General features: G+C 33.9%; 1 protein-coding gene across 2 annotated transcripts; it reads right to left on the bottom strand.

The window, feature by feature from the left end:
- Positions 1 to 1785: 1785 nt before the first annotated feature.
- On the bottom strand, positions 1786 to 27306 carry LOC114164015 (DNA-directed RNA polymerase 3B, chloroplastic-like). 2 transcript variants are annotated; one of them, XM_028048464.1, is made up of 19 exons: positions 26387 to 27304; positions 25527 to 25730; positions 25315 to 25448; positions 20447 to 20516; positions 19925 to 19983; positions 19493 to 19610; positions 19143 to 19256; positions 14416 to 14547; positions 13891 to 14307; positions 13511 to 13561; positions 10680 to 10750; positions 10299 to 10383; positions 10049 to 10201; positions 9411 to 9485; positions 8681 to 8770; positions 6977 to 7024; positions 6787 to 6901; positions 2649 to 2752; positions 1786 to 2434 (listed from the first exon to the last, which is right to left on the bottom strand). In XM_028048464.1, exons 1-19 carry the CDS (start codon positions 27152 to 27154, stop codon positions 2324 to 2326), a joined length of 2919 nt encoding a protein of 972 aa, XP_027904265.1. In that variant the 5' UTR covers positions 27155 to 27304; the 3' UTR covers positions 1786 to 2323. The 2 variants fall into 2 exon arrangements, with proteins under 2 accessions (XP_027904265.1, XP_027904266.1); XM_028048465.1 differs by lacking the exons at positions 1786 to 2434; positions 2649 to 2752; positions 6787 to 6901; ... (1 more) ...; positions 8681 to 8770; positions 9411 to 9485 and adding an exon at positions 9525 to 9681 and having other exon boundaries at positions 26387 to 27306.
- Positions 27307 to 27403: the final 97 nt, after the last annotated feature.

The raw sequence follows: 27403 nt of genomic DNA, 5'->3' as shown, positions 1-27403 counted from the left end.
TAAGAATCATAAGAGTTCGTCTGACTTAAGAGTTGGTCTACTGTGCTACCTGCTATCGAACACACCTCCCATGTTTAATGTTTTCAGTGTGTGCACACAATGTTCTCAACATGAATTGTATATTAAAGATCTCACATTGATTAAAAACAAGATCAAATTATAGTATATAAATTGGGACAAATCTCATCTTACTAAGTTAGTTACGTAGGATTGAGTTATGTTCAAACTTACTATCTTAATATCTTTTATTATATCTAAGTACAAATCGTCTAAACATGGTAAAGTTATGTTACTAAATCCACTCCTTGTAACAAATATATTTCTTCTCACTATGTTACTAAAGCTCATCTTGACTCCAATTTTGTTACCTCATCTTGAGTCCAATTTTGTTGTCAATGATGCATGTCACTTTAAGACTTCTCCTTTTGAATCTCATCATGTCTTTGTTAAAAGAATATTGACATATCTTAAAAGAGGTTTACATTACATTGTATTCTCATTGTTCTTTCTGTTTAGGAATGACAAAAAAAAATTCATATATAAGAATATTTGTAAATAAAATTAATGATGAATACTAAATGAATATTTTTATGAATACTCATAAAAAATTGAAACAAATATTTAATTACTTATTTGTTCATGAGATGATATGAATTTTACGATATTCAATCCAAGAATACTCCCTATCCTCTAATAGTTATTAGTTAATTTTAATTGAATATGTTTTTTAAATTCAAGTGATCAAAATAACATCATAAGTGAAAAAGATATTAATTATCGAAGAATTTAAAAGTTGGCTACATATATTTCTTTTTTTAGTTAGAATGAAATTGGAGTTATTTGTAAAAAGGTTAATGTTTGAAAATATATATTTTGTTGTAACTTATTTAAATTTACTTCTTAAAAAAACAGATTTATTTGCATTAGTATTTATGTGAGTAATTTAATTTGAATTATACTTGAATTCTTTCTTCTTCTTTTTCTATCAAAGTTTATATTTGAAATATTTGTGGAACTTTCAGGTCCATATTCTGTTCTATAATTTGAGTTTATGCTATGTGTTTTGAAAGAAGATTGACTATGATTGCTTTCTACATCCGACCATGCTGAAAATAACGATTGACCTCTGAATCGTTGTACGGGTTGCGTGCTTCTACCATCACGATTGTGCTATGAGCATGTCGGATTGTGTTATCCTTCACTTTTCCGGAAGTGACAAAACTCTTATTCTGCGACGTTATACGGAAAAAAAATAATTTTTTAGAATTAAATTTTGATAATTTTTTTTACAATTTAAAGTAGTATTTTTTAAGTAGTTTTTCATTTTTTTATTTCTTTATATAAATTTGTTTTTAATTAACTTTGCACTGACAGTGCCATTTTATCACTCATCTGTACTGTTCTGTATTTTTTTATTCCGTTATTAGAAGGTTACAGTGTTCTGTAACCATCAGTAACTGTTTTCTAACCGTCACATCTTTTCTTTTCTGTTATTTGTTCTGATGTGAACAAAACATAGCATGTATTTTATCCAGTGACAATATAATACACTTAATTTTCTGTACATTTACAGTCACAAGACTGAATATTTGTGCATTTCCTCTTTCTGAAGAAACTCTAATACAGGCCAAAGAATTTCATAGCTTTTTCATTATACTTCGGAAGGCACTAGTTTGTTACATGAACATCATCCCATTTTTACCAAAAACCCAAAACCCTAAACAAGAAATAACATAGACGAACCTTTACATTTTCTTTCAATAAATATAATAAGAAACTTCTAAATTGAAGTTCAAGTAAATAAATAATTTTATTAGAAATAAAGAATCACAGCTGAGTGTATCCGTAATGATATTCCTCTGATCTACTATATATAATACACTAACATAAATTTTACAAGCAAACTGTTAAGGTTAGCACTAGCCCTAAGCTCCGCACTGTACAGAAGATTCTGCTGCACGCGTTTAGAAGTAGCCACGTATATTGAGCAGCAGCAACTCAATTCAGGTATTGAACATCACCAACATTAAAATTCTATGGCGAGTTCCTTCTCCAAAGTGTGATTATAAATTTGATGCTAGATAAAAGCTTTTCTCTTATGCCGCCTCGTGTTAAATACATCTTGACACCAGCTATAGGCATTCTAGAACAAGAATTTTTTCAAAATATTTTCAGAACCTGTTTTCTTTCCCTCCTGGCCTTCTCCAGAGGAAACGTTGGATCATTATTCCCATTTCCAGAAAGGATGAATTGCAACCCATACGTTCATCATTGGAAGTACGAATACTTTGACTGCAACTTATAATTTTGACTGGAGAATTGTTCAGTTGAAGAAGTACGGAGAATCAAGAACCTTCTCTAAGTCAAATTCACCTCTCTTTGGGAGTGAGGGGAAAGCCAATCCTGGATATGTTGTCTCGAAGCCCTCCAGTAACTGCCAACAAATCAAAGTTTCATCATGAAAATAGCCTATGACTTTTGTTTTCTCCAGTCTGGTGTTTTAAATTTAGAAAAACATTAATTCCACCTACAATTAAGGTCAATTGAACGTTGTATATACTTGATAGTGAGAGTAAAAAAATATTAGTTTTACTCCAAGTACTTCAAGAAAATAAGCATACAATTCTTGAGCCAGAGGAAGTACTTACGTTTTCAAGTATGGGCATGTTATAAAGCTCCACAAATTTTTCTCTCAGAATTTGATTCATTTTCTCAACATCGCAAGGGTGTGTCCAAAATGAATCATGAACCCCTGCAAACAATAATTTCACAATAATTAAGCACTAAGATATCACTTCTTAACAGACATTTCTTCTGCAGACATTGACCCCAGCCCCTCAAATTTATCGAAGTTCAACTTAGAATGTGAATAAATGTAAAAATATATTTATAGAACCTGAAAGCTAAAACTGGTTTTTTATTCATAAAAATGGCTTACGCTAAGATATTCTCAATGTTCTTGGTATTTTAGAGTAGATATCTTGAGCATTTCAAATGCAAGTTGATTCAACCACGGTTTCAAGAACTTCTGTATATTCACCATTCAGAACGCATTTAATGAGACTGTTAAGAATCAGAACAGTATATTTTGTTTGCTATAGCTATGCATTATTTATTTTAGATGGAAAAAAATCCTCTCTCTTCATGCATAATGGATGTAATGAGTCAATATAAAGTCATATACACTGTATGTTCCTACACACGGTATTCAGTCAAGTGTCTGTGTTCACTATTTTAACAAAGACAAATTCAAAGGAATGAGATACTCAAATCTAGATGTGACGAAAAAACAGTGAGTCCAAACCTCAGTGACGTAAATTTTAATTGAGAAAAAGGAAGAGTTCACTACAAGGAAAAAATATATCATATAACACTCAACCTTAGACTATGTACATACACCCAAAAAGCAGCTTTATGAAAGTTGTACAATACAATAACAACCATAATTTTAACACTGCCCTCAAGTTAGAGCACATAAATTGTATGCACCGTGCTTAGAACATATAAACTGAATTCTAGACCCTCTCAAAAACTTGGTAATATGAAAGTTGATAAATCCAGTTAAGTTTCCTTGGACAACAACTTCTCCCCTGATAAAATGACTATAGATCTTTATCTATGTGTTTGGTCCTTATTTGAAACTCTGGGCTGGAACCAATACAAAGAACTACATGATTATCACAATACAACTTCATATGCTTAACTTCACAAAATTTCACGGTTGAAGGAGTTGCTTAATATACAGAATTTCACAAGTGGCTTAAGCCATAGATCTATATTTAGCTTCTACTTGATCAAACAACACAATTTTGTTTCTTGCTCTTCCAGGAGACAATATTCCCTCCAATGAATATACAATATCGTATGGTGAATCTTCTATCAATAGGACAACCAACATAATCTACATCACAACACCCTACAATTTGTGTATTCCTTTTGTCCTCATATAATAATCATTGACCTTGAGTCTTTTTGATATATTTGAGAATGCAAACAACATCATACCAGTGATCAGTGTGAAGATTCTGGATGAATTGACTAACAACTCCAACTACATAAGAAATAATAGGTCTTATAATACTGAGATAAATGTGATTTTCCACTAACCTCATATAACCATTTGAATCTGACACAGTTTCACCTAGGTCATCAACTTCGGATTTGGATCCATAGAAATATTAATACACTCACAATTTGCTAACCCCATCTCCTTTATGTCAAGAGTATATTTTCTTTATGAAATAAAAATACCTTCCTTTGATTGAGCACTTCTATGCCAAGAACATATTTCAAATAACCAAGATCTTTAGTTTGAAAATGGTTGAGTAAGTGGTCCTTTAGTTTAGAGATCTTAGTGGTATGAATATATGTGATAACTATATCATCAAAATAGACTATTAGATAAACACACTTCCCAGTAGAAGTACAACAATAGAAAACTAAATGATCTGCCTCACTTTGTTTCAAAAAACCAACACAATATGGCTGAATTTACCAAACCAAGCTCAAGCATACTGCTTAAGACCATTGAGAGACTGGTGTAGTTAACACATTAGGACTAGACTCCTCTTGAGTAACAAATCCAAGTGGTTGCTTCATGTAAATTGCTTCCTCAAAAATCACCATGAAGGAAAACATTTTAATAATGAAGCTAGTCAAATGGCCAATGGCAAATAGTAGCCACAAAAAGTCTAGTTGTGGTGAACTTGGCCACATGAGAAAAAATTATCACAATAGTTAAATCCATAAATTTGTGTATATCTTTTAGCTTCCAATTGAGTTTTAAAGTGATAAACATCACTTTGCATAGCAAGACCCATATGCAACTAACCGTCTTCTTTCAAGATGGGAGAAACCAACCTTCCACATGACATTTATTGCATTTCGTCAATCATGGTTAATCACCATCTAGGATGATCAAGTGCTTCATGCACATTTTTAGGAACAGTGGTGATAGACAAAGGAAAAAAAAAGAATATGATAGACACACTAGTAACTCAAAAAAATATAGGATATGGATTACGTGTAGACTAAATACCTTTCCGAGTTGATAGAGAAGGATCCATAGTATGAGAATTCATTGGAGGAGGATATGGATCATGATAGATTTGGAAAAGAATGGGAGGAGCTCTTTGTGTCTTGAGTTGGTATGTAAGGAGAGGTAGTGGAGTAATGTCAGATTGGTATTCAGTTGGGTTGGTGTTAACAGAACCAAAAATAATTAGAGGACCAAAGGTTGGAACAAGGAGAACCTATTGAATGGAAATAGGGGTTTCCTTGGAGGACATGAAAAGGGTTGTCCTAAGAACAACTGACATCAATTGACATATTATCTTTTGGTAGTTGGAGAATATCATCTGTATCCCTTTTTTAAAACGAAAATATCCCAAAAATTTAATAGCCTTAGCATAAACTTTTTCTAAACCTGGAAAGACATTATGAACAAAACAAGTACAACCAAATACCTTAGGAGAGATATGAAATAAGATCATTTGGAAAAACAAGGGACCGAGGAATTTGATTTCAAGAGATGAAGAAGGCATTTTACTTATTAAAAAACAAACACCGAGAACTGCATCTCACTAATGATGTACAAGAGATTTGTATTGAACATTAGAAAGCATGGAACTTCAATAGATGTCTATTCTTCCTCTCAACATGCTGTTCTGTTATGATGTATGAGACAAGTCTACTAATGTATTTCGTTGCTCTCTCTCTCCCTCTTCTCGTGGAAGGATCTCTCTATTCGTGAGCCATTGTCGCTACTACCATTTCCCCGTGCAATTTCAGATTTAGGGCTGCGGTAGAGGGTTGAGTCACGGGTTTTAGCTCTGTTATTCTTACTCCTCTCTTTCTATGTTTGAGTGTTGGACCTCCATTTAGGTTCAACAACTTCCTTATTACATGTAAAGTATAATATATCACATAACCAAGTAGTTATGATAAAAGAATAATATTATTAGAAAAATATATATTTAAAAAAAATATATATATATATATATATATATATATATACACTATGATAAACTAATAATAATAGTCCAGTAGGAAAATATAAAAAGTTATTTATAGAATCATATAATATCAAATTATTATATTATTTATAGATATTTCAATAATTTTTTTATCTAAGTAAATTCTTACAAGCTTCCACGAATTTATGCAATCTTTCGAGTTTGACAACGTTGATTATAGTGAAGTTGGTTTAAACAAACTTCTACTAGACTAAGATAGAATTTTCTGTCTCACAAAAAGAAAGCGAATAAGCAATTTTCAAAAAAAAAGAAAATTAGTCACTTATTATACATATATCAATTATATAAGTTTCTCTATTGATGAACTTCACCAGAAAAAATGGAATTTGTTAGATGTATTCAGATGTAATTTGTATATGGGTTAGGGCCATCCCAAGGTAATGCTAGTATGATATATATATATATATATATATATATATATATATATCATATATGTATATACATGTTCCTCAGTTTAGGGGGGATTCTATCACATGAATATAGACTATTTCTCTCCACAGATTCCATGAGAAAGGAACTCCTCTAAACGCAAGAGTCAAGAAAACTACACTTTCTTCACAATGGTAAAAGTAATTGATTTCAACTCCATCTGTACTTCGTAATACAATTAAAAAACACGAAAGACAAAACAAACAATTCCAATACCTTTAAAGAGTATAACAAAGAACCAACTACTATTTATTAATTTATTACTCCAAAGGGAAAATTCACATATATTTGTTGTCTTCTGTGGTAAATGAGAATTTCAAACCTGCAAAACATAATCCAGCATCATTGCAGGCTAGAGCAGTCATCATCATGTGCGAACTATCCAATGAATGTACAAAGTTAGGAGGAAATGCACTTTTCTGCTTCTTGACAGATACCTGGAATACAATCATAATAACTAAACTAGTTCAAAAAGAAAATAAAAGTGGAATATAAAGATTGTTTATACTTACAGCACTCCCCTCCCTCTGCAAAGCCAAAAGCTGAAGAGATGTTCTTATCTGCCGTAAATGGTGAGATTCATTAGTAAAACATATGGAGATCAGCCAAAAACTTTTAAATCCATATAATTTGATTGAAATAGATAATTATTGGCACCTGACAATGGTTTCATATTTTCTATAATTTATATTGGATAAATAGTCAGTTGAGAACATTAAGTATTGACATGTTTCATTTTTTAGTGCAATAAGAAAAAAGAAAGAATAGCCTTAGTACTAAAACTTTGATTCCATTAGTTTTGTTTGAACTCCGTTAATGTTTGAAGTAATTGAGCATGTGTTCGGTCTTTAATAATTGTCCTGTGTTTATTAATTCGAATATTAACATTAATATGGAATCAAAACTGTGGATTTAGAATACATGTTGGTAGAGCTCGGATAATTGCAAAGTTAATTTCTAAGGTGAGATTTGCACGCCCTTCATATATTTGATCATATCTTTAGCTGATGTGAGATCTCCAACAAATACTTTAGCATCTATGTTGCCTCTAATCTTTCCAATGATATGTCCATGTTAGAGGTGGTAGGATTTTGAAATGGATCAACAGTACAACATTTAATATTTTAATATCGCTGAAAAGATGGGAAATATTAGGTGATTCTAACACGTTGAATATGTTACAAATAATTGTTGTTGTCTTAGATCCTAGATATAAAATGAGATAAATGAATTGAACAAATGATCAACTTTTTGATCCAGAAAAACATAAAAGATGTGTTAAAGTCAAAATTGGGAATTTCTTTCAAGTTGGTGTTTGGTGAATATAAAAGTCATAAAGGGGGGACTCAATGTCACACAACAAGCACATGTAGACAAACCTAGTTACAAGAATGAACTAAATAAATATTTGCAAACAAAGCTAAAAACTCTTCAAATATATTGGAGCTTCAAAAGTATTTTAAAGGAAGAACTTGATACAAGTGCTGATTTGTATATTCTAGATTGGTGGAAAATTAATTCATCCATATTTCCAATCCTTTCAATTATAGCACGTGAGTTATTAGTTGTGTTGTGCACATTTCTAAAGTCTGCATCCAGCAAAGAAAGAAGAGTGTTTGATCCATATTGTAGTTCTCTATCACATCAAAAGGTGGAGGCATGTATTTTTACACATGGTTGGCTAAAAGATTCATCTTCACCATCATTGTTAGACCTATGTATGAATTTGAGGAGCCTCAATACGATGACCAAACAATGTTTACAATATATATCAAGTAACAAGTTTTACATATTTTTACAGAATCGGTTTCTAAACAAGAAGTTGGCTGGTCAACCACTATTTCTCTTGAAGCATACTGTAGGATTTAAGATTATAGTATTTTATTTATTTTTCTTGTTAAGTTGAACTAATTCAAGATTATAGTTTTTCTGCCAAAGGCTACACGATGGTCATTTTTCTGGAGAGGTCATTATACAAGCATGGAAGCTTTAGTATGATTTTGTAAGTTGAAGAAATTAGAATTTAGAATTCAGTGAAATGTAATCTTAAATTTAGTTAGTTTTTGACATATTAATACATTAGATAAAGTAGTTACTTCATTTTTAGAAAATACAGATTCAGTTGTCTCTTCTTTTTATAACTCATGTCTCCTGATTTCTCTTCATTTCAACAAATACCAAGAAGATGAAAAAATATTAATATGCTGAAGACTCACCTGATAACGTTCAGTTTTACAGTATGGTTGTAAAACAGGAAGACCAAGAGGAGTGGTCCAGCAAACAGCCTGATTTTCACTAGCAATCACCTGTAGTACAGTTTTCCAAAATAACTAAACAGAACCAATTTCTTAAAAATTTAATTAAATTGTAAGAATAATTCATCCAAATTGAATAGAACTGAAAAATGGACCATATACACAGATGTGGTTACTAATATTCCATTGTCCATTGTAGAAGTACTCATACGTTGAGCTCGACAAATAAGTAGAATAATTGAGTTTAAAAAAATCCTGTTAGTTAGCAGAGAATTTGTTGTCTTTAATAATGTAAAATGAAGAGACAAGTAGCAAAACTCTTATAACTTTAATATTCTAGTTGTCGTCTCCAACAATTTGAGCATTATTAAAATCAGCAAAAATCCTGAGACGAACAACGTAAGTTGTTTTTCTATAGAAAATATTTTAGGTTTAGTGCAAGTGCACTGACCTTTTTCTATAACAAATCAGTATTGAAACTGATTTTGGAAGACAGTTTAGTTCTTTAGAAGTTATTAAAAGTTTTAATTCCACATAATTATTTCTAGACAGCCCTAACCTGTAGAAAGTTCCAAAGCCACCCTTTTCAAGAAAAGAGACAAAGCAAAAATGCAGATACACATTATATAAATACATGCATAAGAGCTAATAGCATCATTTGGAACCAAACATACAGTGACAAAAGAGCTACCTTTGCACAATCCCCAAGCCAACTCATGATGCCACGTGCAGCCTCAAAAACTTCTCCAAGGGCAGCCAATGTTACCTATCGAAAATAAGTTTGAGAATTTTGATCAAAATTCCTAACATGAATCAAAAAGACAGAGTGTTTAAGTACATCAAGAAAATGTCTATAAAGATTTTTCTTTCTTCCCTTTTTTTTCATAAATGCTGATATTTTAGCGAAAGCAAACTTCATTGTTCTATTCTATCATGAATTGACCGTTCCAGGAAGAAATGACCTAACAACAAAATTGATAAACTATAGGAAAGAGAGACATTGAGTTGAAATCGTATGTAACTAAGACAGCACGAATACTTAATTTACATCGAGAGAAAGCAATCAAATACATTTCATATAATATCTTTATAATTTGGAACACTAATTTATGTTCATACCATATTAAATCTCCTTTATTTATTGTTTTGACTCCTTTTTCTCAGTATACATAAAACATTCTCATATGGTGTCTGATACATGGCTTTATCTCAATTTCTCTCTTTCATATAGCTTAATAGCAATGATCATAGATTAATAATGGCCCATCAAAGAAGCTATCGCAATCTCAAAAAGCTAAAATCCTAGAATATAATGTTGTCGATACCCACCTTAGCTGCATAGCAAGCTGCAGCATATAAAAGTCTATCATCATTAATGACACCTTTCTCCTCTAATCTTCTCTTAATTTGCTCCCGCGCCCCAATAAAAGTAACACCATAAACAGAAGTCATTACTGTCTGCTTGACCAGTTTCCTATCAATCTGAATACTTCCAAAAGTTTAGAATAGGAAAAGCGAAAAATACAATCAATATCATTTAGCAATCAGCACAACCTTGAAAATTTAAATAAAGACTGACCTGATCAATCAACACCTTTGCTAACAAAGCATTTGGAAAGGTATCTGGGTCCTTGCTGCTGTCTCGTCTCATGATATCATAAACCCTACTCATATTGTAATTAAGTGATTAAAATAATAATTGTCCAAAGCAATTATGACAAGAATTAATTGGACATACATGGGATGATGGACCACAAAAGTTCTGAGTTTGGATAATTTACACAAAAGCATAGTCGGTCATGAGTAAGATAACACAAAAATGCAACTACTCCATAAAAGGAAAAGTATGTAAACATTTTTATAAGGTGAGGGAGTACGGAAGTAACAAGAAATGCTCAGAGGTGAATATACTGTAATATTAGAACAAAAAGGAAACGTAACTAAAATAAGTTTAATATACCTAAGAGCAATCTCTGTGTATACATCAGCAGGTTTCTCCTTAGCTACTAAGTTAACTGCTGCAGCCTCCAGCTGAGAAAGTACATTTATTCCAGTAAATAAAATGGTAAATCAGAGATTAGAAAATAAAATCAAATAAGTTATCACTTAACCACCCTAGTAATGGAAGGAAGCATATCAAAAGAAAAGTAACCAAATATGTAGGTGCCAAAGATTAATAAACTCTGCACTGACTACTACCATGGTAGCCCTTTTAGAATGTGACACACCTTAATTGTCATACAAATGTAATTATCAATCATTGCAATTGTGAAAAAATGTGTAGGCAGTAAGAAATAATTATGGAATTACTTTTCTTAATCTCAAGAAGAAACAATAAATAGGTCTTTAAAGGAAAAACGAAATCCTATTAAAAGGAAATAAAACTCCTAAAATAAAATAAATAAATTTCCATAAGTAAAGGAAATAAATTCTTGACATAAAAACTCTAAATATGGAGCAAACCTACCAAATAAATTCCTAATCCCAATCTCTTAATTTTAGGGATTTCTTACAAACAAATATATATATTTATTATCTAATCGAACTATATTTATTGTACAGTAAATGCAATATTTATACCCATATTTCAACACCCTCTCTCAAGCTTGGTTGAGATAATGGAAGTCTGAGGTATTGAGTCCTTTTGTCAGCACATCAGCTACCTATTGCCTTTGACGAAAAGTATGACATGCATACTAAACCTTCTTCTAATTTTTCCTTGATTAAGTGTCTATCTATTTCTACATGTTTTTTCCCGTCATGTTCAACGGATGTGTAATGTCTATTGCTGATTTATTATCACAGTAGAGCTTCATGGTTCCCTCCAAATTAATCTTCAAGTCATCTAAGATAATTTTTATGCATAACAAGTCACACAGTTATATATTTTTGCCGAGATATGAAAATTCCCTGGTTAGTGTTTGCTACTTCAATACCTAAAAACTACTTTAATCTTCCCAGCTCTTTTAGTTCAATTTACTGGACTAGTCTCTGTTTCATGTCTTCCTTCTCTTTTCATCATTTCCAGACAATATAATGTCATCAACATAAACTAGAAGTACTTTTACCCCCACTTTCCCTGAATGTTTAGTAAACAAAGTGTAGACATTCTGATTTAAATGTTTGTAGTTTCAGGTTCAGAACTTGGATTTGATTCATGGACTTGCCACATGTTTGGTATGCCCGTCCTTTTGTGTAGACATTCTTGAATCTTGGAAAATTATGCGTACAAACTCTCGGGCTGCTCTGACTATTCCAGTATTTTTTGGGAAAATTATGCGTACAAACTCTTGGGGTGCTCTGCCCTAGAATTAATTTGCTCAGTCGTAGGTTCATTTTTGTAGGCTTCAGTTAGAGCACGTGATGTGACAGAACAAAGGGTTCAAGGTGGTCATCACAATCTCCTGAAAGAACTTCTTGGAAGCCAGCATTGCAGAAAAAAGATCAAGTTTCAATGAAAGTGACAAATGGAGATATACAATTTTTTAGAAGAAAGTTTATAACACTTGTAACCTTTTTGAGTTGGTGAATAACCAAGAACTAACAGCCCAAGTACCAAGTTTGTCTCCATTTTGGTTGTGGATATGTACAAAAGTTGTGCATCCAAATATTCTAGGAATGAGGCCATTTGAGATCAGGAAGTGAGGGAGATAATATTTTAGGGTTTCAAGTGGACTTTTGTTCTCTAGGTTATGCGAGAGAAGCCCATTTATCATATACGCAGCAGTGAAGACAGCTGCTCCCCAACAATTTTTTCAAATTTTCCCTTGAAAGAGAAGTGCTTGGGTGGTGTTAAGCAAATGCCTATTTTTCCTCTCTGCCAGAGATATTAAATATAGTAGATGGTCTCCATATATCACTATGGATTAATTGGAAAGATTGTGAACTTCTGTTGTTGTTAATGGGGAAAGACACATAGGTGTGTTTAGCTGATTCACAAGCCTCACAAAGCAACTTTGAGGTATCTAGATTTTAAAATTGAGGGGAAAACATAATTTCAAAAACAGAAAATGATGGATGTCCTAAGCGACAATGATACAACCAAAGAGTGGCTTCATTTGATATATTGAGATGAGACATGGGTCGGTCAACATTGGATTCTTGGGATGGTTCTAGGTAGTAGAGCCCATTTCTTTGCTGATCAAGTCCGATCCTCCTCCCTGAGTCATGCTCTTGAAAAACACAAAAATATGGGGGAATTATTTCAAGAGTTTTTTGATGGAGAAAATACTTGTCAAGAGTTTTGGAACATGCAGAACATTTTTATGAATAGGTTTGGAGGGTAAATGGATATCTCCAAATCCTGCGACTGTCGAAGAGTCATTGGCAACAATAATTTTCCTATTGCTTGCATAAGGGGCATAAGAATGAAAGAGTTGACTCGGAAGGCATGAGTGAGCATGTAAACTCGTCCGAGTTAACGAGTTAACTCGCGAGTTTGATAATCATGTATATGTGTGTGTGTGTATTGTACCGTAAAATATATATATATATATATATATATATATATATCATATCAATATTTGATTGGGTATGTTCGGTAAAAAATTGTTTTCAGATCAATTTTGTTCTGATACAACAAAAATAAGATTTTAAATAAGAAATTGAGAATGAATGAAGCTAAAAGAGAAAAAATGAAAAATAATCAGAGTGCAAATGTTGACGAAAGCTATATAAAAACATTATACAACAGAAAAATCATAAACAAATCCACAAAGTATAGAAATTTCGAAAGAACAGATTATATTAAGAGTGATTGCAAAACAAAAGAAGTCAGACAAGTAAACCTACTTCATTTCTTCCCAGCGCTGCATAGTGTTGTAAGCCATTACAGGAACCATCCTAAAAATTCATCAGAGCAGCATTACTGAGAAATATTTTTATTCATACAGAAAAATTATAAACTGAAAAGTAATCTCATACCATAGAGTTTTGCAACACCAAAAAGCCCACAGAGCGTTCACTTAAAGAGGTTGAGTACCAAATTTATATTTTCTTTTTTTCTTGTTTTTTGGCATTCTCTTATTGCATTCAGATGGTAAAACTTTATTGAAAATCTAATTTTGTCTTCAGGGTCTTCACTTAGACATGATTTGATTAATATGAAAAGAACACGAAAAGAGCACAGTTTCCTTTTTACATTGTTTAAAAGCATGTAATGAAGAATTTACCTGATGAATTGGAAGATGTGAGATAAAAGAATTTGGTGAAGAGCTTTTTAACGCCTCTGATAGATTAATACAAGCAGTAAGGCACTGAAAAGGATCCTCAGCCGTTAACCACCAACGATTTCCATTAACAGGGTTATCAGCAGAATCAATTATATCATTAATATGATTCTCTATAAATGCTAACCGCCCGTCATAAGATAGCTTCTCAATACCACCAGCATACAAATTTGCTAGATGTATCTTCAGCCACCTTAGTCCACCCTTTCCTAGAGGCTTCCCTTCTGCAAATTCAAGTAGTCCTCGACACAGATCAGAACCTAAATGATTCAAGTGAGGATGCATAGGATATGCTCTGCCACGGAAGTCAAGATTGTGCGGATAATAAAAGCCTTCCTCATCCTTCATTTTTCTTGCCACCTGTTTTAAGAAATTATTTTGTTTTAATTATCACTGGTCTAGTGAAACATGGGATAGAATTAAATGTATCACATGAAAGTTATTCTACAATGAGAGGGAAGATCTTACAGAAAGCTTAAGTTCAGTGTCACATCTTAGAGAATGCCTTTCCATATTAATTTTTTTCGCCTTCCTTAGACCACATTTCCACTCCTGAATTAGCTTTAAATCCTCTACAGGTGGCTTATCTGGTAACGGAACCTACAAGTCAAACAAGAATATATGCAAAGTTGAGAATGAATAATATGATTGATAAAACAATTTCCAGGCACTTGTATGGATTTCGGCCATTTGGATGAATTTGGAAATTTATGCTGTGATTAATTACCCCCAATTCATTCTGGTCCCATTTATAACTTCACAAAATCTGTCATAAGGTTGTCAAATCAATGTATTTTCAGTTCATGAAAAGCCCCTTTTTACCTCACTTAGTTGGATAAGGCTTAACTTTTACAGAAAAACTCTACCAAAAAAGTATATTCTGCAGTAAAAGGCAATACAAGAAGAAACAGTCAGCAAACCAAGCCCAAGATACTATTATCTTTCAAAATAAAATTCACTATCCCTAAATTACATTATTTCCATAAATAATGGATTCCACTACCGTTACACTTCTTACCTAAAGTGAGAATTAAAGCCCTAGATGTTTGACTCTTCCGGTGTACACCTTAAGAGGCTTCTCCACTTGGACCACTAACCGAAACCTATTAAGAAGTGGACTTCCAAACCTAATTCAACCTTAAAAAACCAACTTTTAAGATGACATTTACACTCACTTATATATATTGTAAATTGACCTCATTTCTAGTCAATGTGAGATCTCTAACACACCCTTCACATCGAGGCATGTACATCTCAAGCATGGAACTAGATATTTGTTGGTGGTCAAAAAGTGGTTCGATAATGGGTACTACAATAGGCCGAACAAAAAACAAACCACACTACGATAGACTCTGATATCATACTAAGAAGTAAACTTTAAGCCTAACTTAACCCTACAAAATCGATACAAAATCGATTTGTAAGGTTGTTACAAACCCACACCTTAAAAGCAAGAAGAAAAAGAAAGAAATGAAGTAAACATTGATGTTGGAGTATTTTGTTAATGGAAGCAAAATACAAAAGGATAACAAATCCCACTACCCAAAGCTATGCTCCTCTGGAGCAGTTTTTACCAAACAACTTGTCTTCCCCTAACTAATTGAGAAAACTAATACGAAAAGGATTCCCATTCCCCCTCTACGATTGATTTTTTCTTCTCTCTTCACTAACTACTCTGCCACTAAGTCATGCCACCTCAGCCATCCAATTCCTCTTTCTCATATACACTTCTCCCCACCTTGCCTTACTAACTTCATGGGCTAGTGGTTCATGAGGCTCACTCAATCTCTAGGCCTCATCAAAGGTGAGGTTTTCACTCACTTATATATTGTAAATTGACCTCAACTAATCGAAGTGGGATCTCCCACAAAACCCATTAGACTTAGGTTCCTATCATTTTACCACTGCTTTTGGAATCATCCTTGTCCTCAAGCCAGGAGGGATAAATTTGCTCCATAGTTTATTCGACCTCCCTCCCATGTAGCCTCACCGCTTCAGCTTGACATCAAAAGTGCATTTCTACATTCGACCTTGATGAAGAAGTCTACATGAAGTAACCTCTTGGATTTGTTGCTCAAGGGAAGTCATCTATATGCTATGATGTTTACACAAATGCCTATATGGCCTTAAGCTATCACCCCAAGCATGGTCTTGGTGATTTCAAGCTACCATCGAACAATTTGGAATGATACAAAATGATCCTCATCATTCTATATTTTATCGGCATTCTCTCTAAAAATATATCTATCTCATTGTATATGTGAACGACATTCTTATCACAGATAGTGATTAGTAGGGTATTGCATGACTAAAATAAGACCCTTGCTCAAATGTTCCAAACAAGAGACCTTGGACACATGAGGTATTTTCTTAGTATAGAAGTGGTGGCATAATGCAAAGATGGTTTGGTCATATCTGAAGAAAATATGTTCTTGACATTCTAAAAGAAACAAAGATGACAAATGTAAAGCTTGTAGACACACTAATGGATCCAAGTGTCAAATTAGTACCTAACCAAGAAAAACCTTATTATGATCCTAGGAGACACAAAACGTTAGTTGGTAAGCTAAATTACTTCATTGCAACCCATCCTAACATCACCTTTACATTGCAAGTCGTAAGTCAATTTTTAAACCCTCCTTGTCAAGACAATTGGGATGCAATCATAAATATCCTCAGAAAAAGCCACATTAACAATGATAAGGGAAATACTCAAATTGTTAGGTCTTCTAAAACTAACTAGGCCAAGTAACCAAGTGATAGACGCTCGACTTCAAGGTATTATGTTCTTGTTGGAGGTATTTCAAAATCATGGAAAAGTAAGAAAAAAAAATGTTATGACAAGGTCAAGTGTAGAAGTGGAATATAGGACAATGGCATTAGGCACTTGTGAAGAAAAATCTTAAATGCACCTTGTATGGGAGAGCCAAGCAACATTACACATTGCCTCTTGTTAGAAGTGGAGTTTAAGTCTAACTCAGCTACACAAAACTGGCTTGTAAGGTGAGGTTTGCACCCCACTTATATATTATAAAATTGTCTTATCTCCAGTGTTATTGATATCGAATAACAGAAAATATCGGCAACTCAAAAAACCTTTATAAAGTTATATCGGAATCTATAACGGGTTATGGTGGTAAAAAAAATATATATAATACCACCACATAATTTTTAATGAAAAAGTAAAGATATTATGTCTAGGAACTCCTCATTTCATAACTTTCCTGCAATAATTGCAAAGAGTTGTATTTAAATTCGATTCATTTATCGGACGACAATGTTTTCAACAAGTGTCACTTCTATGAAATGTTCTTGAAGTATCATGATCATCGGCCATTGCTGGAAAATAGGTATATTATTTGTAAAATAATTATAGTGAAAGTAGAGAAATAGAAAAAAAAATGAAAAAAAGAACTTGGGAGTGGCCGCTGCCGACGGTGGGAACTGACAGCGGCCGATGGTGACAGCAACTAGCGACAGTGGCTGGCAGCAGTAACTGGCGGCAGTAACTACAATACCGTGGTGAAGGAATAATATGCTTTGGACTTTTTGGTCAAAGAAAAGTAAGAAAATTTTTAGGTAAAGAAATTTCACTGCTATGTGATTGCAGTAACTTAAGTGAAATAATAAAATAGGGTAAAAATGAGAGTGAATGGTAAGAAATCTACAGAGGTTTGTATTTTAATGGGCCAAGTCCAATTTATTAAACACTAGAAGAAGAATAATTTAGGGTTTCAAGTTATCTTCTTCCTCCCTCTCACATTGCCGCCACTGCCATTCTTCTGCTGCCATTCTTCACCATTCTTCCCTTCAGTTCACGATCATGGTTTTTGCTTTTGGGTCCGAATTTTTCGCCACAACCGTTGTGCCACCGCCACCCGCCATGCCAAAAGCAGTCGCCATGAAAAAACCGATTCGCCTCCGCCTTGTCGTGGTGGAAGGCTGGGAAACCGTTACCAGTTTCCGCCATGGCCGAAATTTAATAACACTGCTTATCTCTAGTCGATGTGGGACTTCTAACACACCCCCTCACCCCGAGGTATATTCATCTCGTGCGTGGGACTAGAAATGGGTGGTCCGATAGCAGCCCGAGATAGCGGGTGGAACATAATGTTCAAGAAAGTTCGCTAAGATAGGCTTTAACCTGACTCTGATACAATGTTAGAAAGTGGAGTTTAAGCCGATTTTGAGGGGTAGATTTAGGCTTAAACTCCATTTTCTAACACCTCTAATCCCATCTTTCATGAGAGGACCAAACATAATGAGGTGGATTGTCATTTCATAGGAGAAAAACTAGAGTCTAGAGACATCACCACTATATTTATCAACTCTTTGGATAACATATTCACCAAGTCTCTAAGAACCAAGGAGTGATAATATTTGTAGCAAGCTGCCCTACAACCTATATGCTTCGGCTTGAGGGGGAGTGTTATAATTATAGAAATAAAGAGTTGATCCTATATAGTCAAAAATATTATTGTAATTATAGAAATAAGGAGTTGATCCTATATAGCAAGGAATATTTAGATTATGTATGCATTATTAGGAACTTTTGATTAATTCTCGTATCATACATTTGTTATAGGAGGATGTCATATCTCCTCTATTTATTGTATTAATTCATTTTTCTCAATATAAATAAAACATTTGTGTTGTCTCAAAAACACGCTGTTCCAGCTTAATGTTTCTCTCTTCCCTAGAGCTTAACACACCCCTAACGAAACACCACATATAGAAATTTTCAATCAAGATTCATCAATTATGTAGTTAAAGACAATACAAGAAAAAAGAGTTAAGACCTATATAATATATTCCACTATCTTCTCACTGCTAAAATTAACTTCTTCCTCCCATTCCACTCCTTCCCTTATTAAGGCCCCTATGTGTTTGGGACTTTAAGTGTACACCTACTACCTAATGTGCTTCTTCGTATTAGGTAACTAATTGAGATTCCTGCCAAGTTGTTAGTTTTTAACGCCCATTTTACATAGCTTTGTACTCTAGCCAGCAAAAGCAATAGGTAAACTGGGGAAAATATAGATAATACAATCAATCTTTTATGAAGATTTCAACATCTGCCCCATCCCCTTTTATATTTTGAAACGTGTTTATCCATTTTTTGCAAGGATAAAAAATATTCATTTGCATATATAGAAAAATTTTATAAGTAACTATAATTCTTTATTTGTGCTTACATCTTTACAATTAACCAGTCCTGCAATGTTACCTCCTCCAGCCCAAATTGACTCAACAACTCCAAGCACTCTTTTATTTACTCGCCATTTGGTGTTTCCAAGAATATCCAAGGCCTGCACAAAACAATTGTGCTTTTTGATATGAAAACATTACACCCTTAGCAGTTAGAGATACAACTCAGGGAATCTGAAAACGTAGATTACTACAAAAATTGAAACTGTTCATAAACACTGATTTGGTAATGCATGCAATGCATCAAATCTTTTAAAAGATCATATTTTTACACAGTACTGTCACACACTTCCAATAAACCCAAAGAAAAAAAGGACTTGAAATTTACATACACTACCTCAAAAACCTTTTGCATTTGCGCTGCATTTACACTCTTCATTACATCTTGTTGCTTTCTAGATCCATGAGTACGCATAATATAAGATGGTAAGAAAAAATGTCCGCCCTTGTCATATCTACAAAGAGTGTTATAAAATGTTATACAAACAAATGCATAAGCAACTAAACTATGAAGCATTATAATATTTTTTTAAGAATTAAAAGTTACTTGCATCCTTCACTATTCTTTTGTTTTTTTTGCAAATTCAGGTTCATTTTTAAGTTTAAAAGAAGTAGCTAAAAGTTCATTTACTAGTTACATTTCTTTCTCCTGGGTCTTGAAAGAGTTCAAACTCCACATAATAAATCATGTTATAAGGATATAAAATCAAAGAAAATGCAGGCATTTCCAAATACAATACAAGAGAGACGTTCATTCCATTTGTCATACCCTTTCCATTTTTTGGGAGGTACTAGCATAGGCATGTAAGGTATGAACATATGTTTAGCCTGCAAAAAAAGACACTTATAAGTCAAAACCTTATGTTACACGCTTTTTTGTAGTGCATGCTGACTGACTTAAATGAATTAGTATATGATGTTTAGCTTAAGCCTATTGCATGCTTAATAGCAAAAAAATTTGAGAATAACAGAACAAAGTAACAACATTATGGAGAAGTCTAGATATCACTATTTCAACAAAACTCGGTGATTTTAGATAGAAAAAGACATGTATACAGATTCAAAAAAACAAAGGAGTGAGCATCTATCTTCACCTGCATGCAAATGCTAGTTCTTTTGGCACAGGGGAATGACATTAAAAAATAGTTGTCACTTACAAGAATCACACATGTAAGATAATACTGGATTGGCTTTACAATCATGAAGCTATAACTTAGTTATCCTATGAACAGAATAACTTCAACTATGACATAATATTGCTTAAGGAAAGGAAGACAGTGTCTCAACTTACACACTGTTCAAGCCCAACTAGGACTAAGGGATCACATTGTATAACACCATACTTCTTTGAAAACTTTTGCCTACAAACAAGCACAAAAAAGTTATATGAAATTGCAGATTATAAGCAAGTGTGATAAAGGAACTTCCATTAACTCCTTACCTACTCTTTCAAGATATACAGTTGGTCAGAGTGTAAACAATATCTACCATGTTTTAAATACATATAGTTGAGGAGCAAGAACTGCAATGTTTATATTTCCCACTTCCCTAGATAAGAGTTATAGCTTGGTTTAATGCACCATAGGTAGTAGTGGTATCTAATTGTTCTCTTGTAAAATGTTTTGTCATAAATTATCTTTTTAAGAACACTGAAAATAAATTAATTCATTCTGCTGAGTGAGATAACTACTAAAACAAATTTGAAAAAAAAAAATTGTTTCTCTACTAACATGTATCAAAGCTCCAAACCTAAGAGTTGTGCTTACCACAAATATCACAACCAGTGGCGGATCATAGATATGACGGATCATAGATATGACAGGGGGAGTCGTGGCTCCCCCAAAGTTTCTTTATTTTATTTTATATATATATATTTTAAAATTATATTTATATATTATTATATTATTTATATTATGGAAAGTTATAACAAAAAATAAAATAAAACCCAATCTGATAGAAACATTGGTTAATAAAAGATTAAGGGTTTTATCTCCAGCCTCAAGGTTTTTTCACCGTAAGTCATCAAGAAAATGTAGGAAGAGAAAAAAAGACAAATAGATAGATTGGGAAACAGAAATTGGAGAACATAGAGATTGAAGAACACATTCTCACAAAATCTCTCATGGATCAATATTAAGTATCCTATTACGAGTTATGTATGTTCGATTTATGATTATATTTCTCACAAATTAAGTTTTTTCCAAATTAGTATGAACCTATATATGATTTTAAGGATTCTTTTATGAAATTGACCTAATTATATTTTTTTCCAATTTAGTATAAACCTAAATTATAAAATTTAGGAATTTTGTGTTTTCCGCTATCTATGGTAAAATTTTTAAAATTTTGAATTTATAGTGTTGCTTCATAATCTTTGACATTTAATAATAGTTTTTTATGATATGATAGTCATATTTTTTTATTCTACTACTATGTGTGCTTGTTTTGAGCAGAAGAAACGAAGAAAGAAAATAAAGAGTTTTTTTAGTTATAAAAGATAATTTATATATAAAAAAAATCTAATTTGACACCCTTGAATTTTTTGTCCAAGTTCTTTCTTTACCCTAATTTTGAGACAACATTGAAAACAGTGCAATCTCTCTGATTTTGGATGTAAAATGCAACTTGACCACAACACCAAAGTTGAACACAGAGACCTTCTATTACGGCTCCACTCCAGTGTGATAGCAGCACGATCACACACTATTTACTACTACGTACAAAACAAAACTATATTAGCTATACTAAGTTTATGAAACCTTTATTTTATAAGAATGAAAACAAAATTAAATAGCTAAATAGAGTACATGCATTGAATGAATGACATATAAAGATGCAATAAGGAAATAGGATAAGTTCAAAGTACTTTTTCAAATTCCCTTTCATTTAAAAATTTAAGTTTACCTGACTTTCAATTTCTTTTCTTAAGAATTGGTGAGGAAGTAAAAAACATATGAATCGTTGAATTGTAGTGATATAAAATTACATTGATTCATCCATATACTGTAAGATACAAAATTATTTAAGATTAAATCTTGGAATACAGATTGGTAGATACCTAAAGTGTATCGATAGTAAGATTTGAAGCAAGTATAGTAAGATTCTAATAGGTATGTGTCAAACAGTAAAAAATATATCAAGAAACATTTTTCAATGAAAATTATTTTACTTGGCCACTATTTGACGACCTTTAAAACCACTAACAAACTTTGTTGACAACTGCAAGAAATTTCTAGCAATTCCAGACCGAAGAGTTCCATAGCTCCATCATTGAAACACATACTTCAACAGTGTTTTTTGTCTCTTTCCTCCATGGCCCCTCCATCATGCCTCCCGCAACACATTTTTCCATCATTAATTATTTTCTTTATTACTCAGACTATGATTTTCACAAGTTGACTGTTGTAATTGATTGTTCCACCATTCTCCCACTATCAAGTGACAGTAGTTGAGTATTGCATTATTTATGAGTTTATGTTAGATTCACCAACTACAACATGAGGGATTTATTAGTGGAACAACCCAATGGGCTAATTGTGGCTTCCTCAAATTTCTTGCCCAATTATAGGTCTTGTTCATCTTTCTAGCCCAAGAATAGGTCTTGTTTCTCTTTCTTGTCCAAGACAAACACCTCTGTATTATAATAGTATTCATGCATACGATGGTGTTCTTGACGTGGTTGGTTGAATGGGGATCAATCTCCTCTTGAATTTTTTGCTTATTTGTGATCTTGTACTCCAACATGACGTCTTATTTTTAGATACATTTCTCCAACCACAGTTTGATCTCTTTATTCCCTTGATATTATTGATGTGAGAGGGTTGTTTCTTCACCCTTTTCTCTTCAAGAATGATTTCTTGACTCTTCAGTATCTTGTGTAGTTTATGCTTCAAATCTAAAATGTTGCATGGTGATGTTGCAACCCTCGCAATTATGTTGATTGAGTTTTCCCCAACATCTTAAAACACCTTTCATTTCTTGAATTCAAGTACTACTTTGATTTGCCTTATGTCCGACAAACTCTCCTTTACAAAAATCATGCCTTTTTTTCAAATCTACAAGCATTTTCCCACATTCGCTGATCCATTTCTCCAAAGTGCCCACTCTACTCTCCATCGTACAACTCAAATCCAATAGGTCGCACCAATTACTTGGGAACCAAGAATTGAACAGAGAAAAGAAAAGAAAGATTTTTATTGAACGGGATGAAAAGAAAAGAACAAGAAATAGGAGAACATTCTCTCCTCCAAGGGTTTTCCATTTACAAAGGATTTCTCTTTGCACAAAGATCCAATGCTCAATTTACAATGACAGCCCCAAACCTGAATCTGTCATCCTTCTTCCCCTATTTATTTCTAATCAACCCCTCTAAATAACTAAATAATTCATCTATATTCTAACTATCTTAACTACCTCACTTATATCCTAACTATTTTAACTAACTTCCCCTTTGTTCATATCCTAAGAAGTCAATTCAAAACTTTCCTAATGCCTCCTTTGGTATTTGTTCACTTTGGAAGGGGAGGATGCAGTTTTACTTCAACATATTCAAGTACGGTTCCTCTATTATTTGGATTTAGTCTCCCAAAAATGTTTCCATCCCATTGGATTCCCGACTCTAGAGCTATTAAAGATATTATTTTATATTATCTAAATAAGGAAATATGTATAACTTAAAATGAAAGATCATACTCATCAATAGGTTTCCTTAATTTGTATTTTATATTGATTAAAAATACAGAATCACAAGTGTGGTCATACACATAATTACACTACACACATCTTACATGGTATTAGGTTGTTCCAATACCGCTATTTCCCTTTCTATTTTCAATGCAATAGTACTCACACACAATCAACCACAATTCCGTTGTCATTGCCTCGCTTTTCACTTAAGCACCTCCACAACTAGAGTTGCCATCCACCAGCAGCCGCAATGCCAAAGTCACAACCCCCAACGCACTCGCTCACACCCTCACATGCCACCTTTGTTGGAGCATGAGGTCCACAAACCTACACATGATCAACATGTGGACCATTTTTGTCATAACCCACCATCCAACAATCCCTCTATTATGTTCCCCTTCTTATGGTGCACGTGTTCATTTCCTATTTGGCCTGATCACTCATGGCTTACCATGGTTCCTCTCTTGAATTCATCTTTTCTATCACTATTACCATTGTACCACTAACCCCATGCAAAAAAATAGCTCAGACAATCAACTACAACACTAGGTTGTTGTTGTTGCGCAATTATGGTTTCAAAGCCAGGATCATGTCACTTAATTGATCACCCAAGCAAAGGATGTTCCCACCACAAATCAAGCTCATTCGGATCAAATTGACACTTAGAGGATATGCACCTTTAATCCCTAAAGGTCCTAACTCTTCTCAATTAACAGGATACAACATTCCATCTATTTATTAGCACCTATTAGCAGTGTTGTTAAAAAGTGACTATAATAGCACCATGGCAAAAATTCCACTAGCTGCAATAAAATAGCAATGGCAAGGAAATATTTATTTGAGCCATGGTGACTGCAAAACATGTCACAGTAATGGCATCACAAGCAGACATCGCGGAAGACATTTAAAAATCTATCAAAAGGAAGATGACTTTGTTGAGTCGTGTGACTTGACCCAAAAGTCAAGCAAAAATAAGCCAAACTTATAAAACGAAATCCAGTTTTTCATGAGGACCAAAAGTATTGAAGTTAATTGTCATTTCAGCAAAAAGAAAATTCTCTCAAATTACATTACGATTACACCGATCTAACCTAGTTGATATTTTTACCAAGTCTCTTAGAAGCCTAGAATGTGATTATTTATAACAAGATTGGAGCACATCAATCATTTAATTTATATGCAGCTTGGGGAGTGTTTTACCTTTGTGAGCATTGGACTCTCAAACCATTAGGTAGGCTCTGCAACTATATTGTCAACTTGTAATCTCTTTCTTACTTAATCTAAAGTATTTTCACTTTCTAAAGACACATTACATATAACAGTCAAATTTCTCTGATCACAGAAACAACTAATCTTAACTTTCTATAATCATATAGTGTCACTTATTTGTTAGGGGGCTCAAGCCCTAGATCTTAATTATCAAGTTCTGCCCACCTCCCAGCCCCACCCTCAAAGAAAAAAGTGAAACCTCACCCTGGATGCCACGGCGCGGCTTTAAAACAGTGCCTGAAAGCTGGTCGGATATCAGGTGGAGTATCACCAAACTGTTTAACCGGAGAGTGTACATATGCTGTATCAACTAACAATTCTATTAATCGACTTCCCAGCTGCACAATAGAGTTAACTTGTTAAATTCCATATTTATGACCAAAACAGATACAACATATGTGACTACTAAAGGAAACCTTGGCCTGCGTGTCCCGGCTCCAAGAACTGCCTTCTTCTTTTTTCAATATCATCTGCACTTCTTTCAGTCTACTTTTTTTAATCAAACTGTTCAAATGATTACTTTGCTTTTCTTTATCACTATCCAAACTGTCTTCGGCATCAGCCTCTATCTTGTTACTCCGGCTAGCTTTTCTTCCTTCAATGAACTTATGAATCCTAACCTGAAATACAACAAGTTAATTATCAACATCTATAAAAAACCTGCAGCAATTACGTTTCAGTCAAGCCACGAATACAGAGAGGTAACTTTTCTACAGACTTGGAATAAGGTCCAGTTTGGGTTGATTGTAAACCCTTGTGTTAAGACTTCCTAAAGCAAGACTTGGTGTTCTAGTTACATTATAAAGATTTCTACAAAACTGCAGAGCATACTTTCTCCGTTTGGTAGAATTTGAAGTGTATAAGTTAAAATGATGAAAAATGTTTGATTCATTTTACCTTCTTGATCCATCTTATTTCTTTTTCTCACAAGTGTTTGCTAAGAAGTTAATCCAAATTGACTCCAAAGTCCAATACATTACTAAACCACTTGGGCCTTACAGGCTTATGTAGTTCTATTATTCTGCATTGTCGTCATTAGTGTCATGACACAATCAACTAACTCACTCTTACACAAGAGTTGTTGGCCACATCGAAGTATAAGCCAACTCCAAGTGGACTTCGCAGACAAAAATGACTAATATTTCAAAAGGTAGCTAAGGGGAAGATTTTACCCAATCACTACATTGATGCCCAAGGTTAGTTTCAAGCTATGTACAGTATGCCAGACCTGAAACTAACCCGTTCTTGTAATTTGAAAACCAAACACTGACATTACCTCCTGTTCCACCGCCATGCCAATATGAACAGCGGCATGAACAAGCTGAACGCAGCCTTCCTCATTCTCCATTACCATGGCCATCATCTTATGCATCACAATGACCGCCACCTTATCGGACGGCAAGTCGTCGACATGAGGTGCAATAGATTCCTGCTGCTTCTTAGAACGCGCGCGATGCGCTTTCTGTTCAGCCTCCACTACGGTCCTGAAAGGCTCGAACCAGCCCAATAAAAGCGCCTTAACGTGCGGCAAATTGGGCGCCAACATCTTCTGGCGCATCTCCCTCTCCAATTCCCTGTACTCCTCCACCATCTTCTGCCACGCCTCCGTCTCCGCCTCAATCTGCCTCCGCCGCAGCCAATTGTACTTCTCCCTCTCTTTCTCCTTCCGCCTCATCTCTTCCTCCTTCCGCCTCATCTCTTCCTCCTGCATTAGCAACCCCTTCAGGAAGAGCCAGGGCGGCTCCTGCACGAAAACCCTCGCCGCCGTTTGGCTGGCCTCCTCCTCCACCGCCGCACCAAGGTCTTCGACCACAAAATTGCCATCGGTGGAGAGAAGGTGGTTGTGGCGAAACTGTAGGGTTGAATCGGAATATGTGAGGGGAAAGGAGGAACAAGAGAAGAGGAACGAGGAAGGTGAAGAAGTTGGTATTAACAGAAAGTGGTGCGTTCGGTTAGGCTTGCGTTTTATCTGAAAATGGCTTCTTCTGGTTGGGTTGTGGTATGCGTGAACCTGAGGAGTGGGAAATGAATATGCCAATGTCATTGCGTTTTTAGGGATTGGAGTAGCGAGCAGAAGGAATGAAAATGGTGAAACTTGTGTTCGTCGTTACCAACACCAACGACGCTGGGAGTGAGAATCAAAGAAATCACAGGATATGGTTCAAACCTCTCTTAAACCTTGCAATGCTATGTGTTATGGACCCGCACAAGATATTTTTTTACGACACATTTTCTTTTATTTAAGTTTTTTTTTTAATTAGGAAAACTATTTTTTTTATTTATATATACTTTA

This window comes from Vigna unguiculata, chromosome 9, assembly GCF_004118075.2.
Source record: "Vigna unguiculata cultivar IT97K-499-35 chromosome 9, ASM411807v1, whole genome shotgun sequence".
NCBI lineage: Eukaryota > Viridiplantae > Streptophyta > Magnoliopsida > Fabales > Fabaceae > Vigna > Vigna unguiculata.
The sequence above is the reverse complement of the archived record's forward strand: the minus strand, read 5'-3'. Positions and strand labels throughout refer to the sequence as shown.

Bases quoted from the DNA above. Each gene is read 5' to 3' on its own strand.
- LOC114164015 (XM_028048464.1), bottom strand. From the start codon at position 27,154: ATGACATTGGCATATTCATTTCCCACTCCTCAGGTTCACGCATACCAC. The intron at 20,517-25,314 runs GTGAGGTTTCAC...GCTTGTTTGTAG, and splicing joins GCCGCGCCGTGGCATCCAGG to GCAAAAGTTTTCAAAGAAGT. The intron at 10,384-10,679 runs GTATATTAAACT...CAATATGAGTAG, and splicing joins TACACAGAGATTGCTCTTAG to GGTTTATGATATCATGAGAC.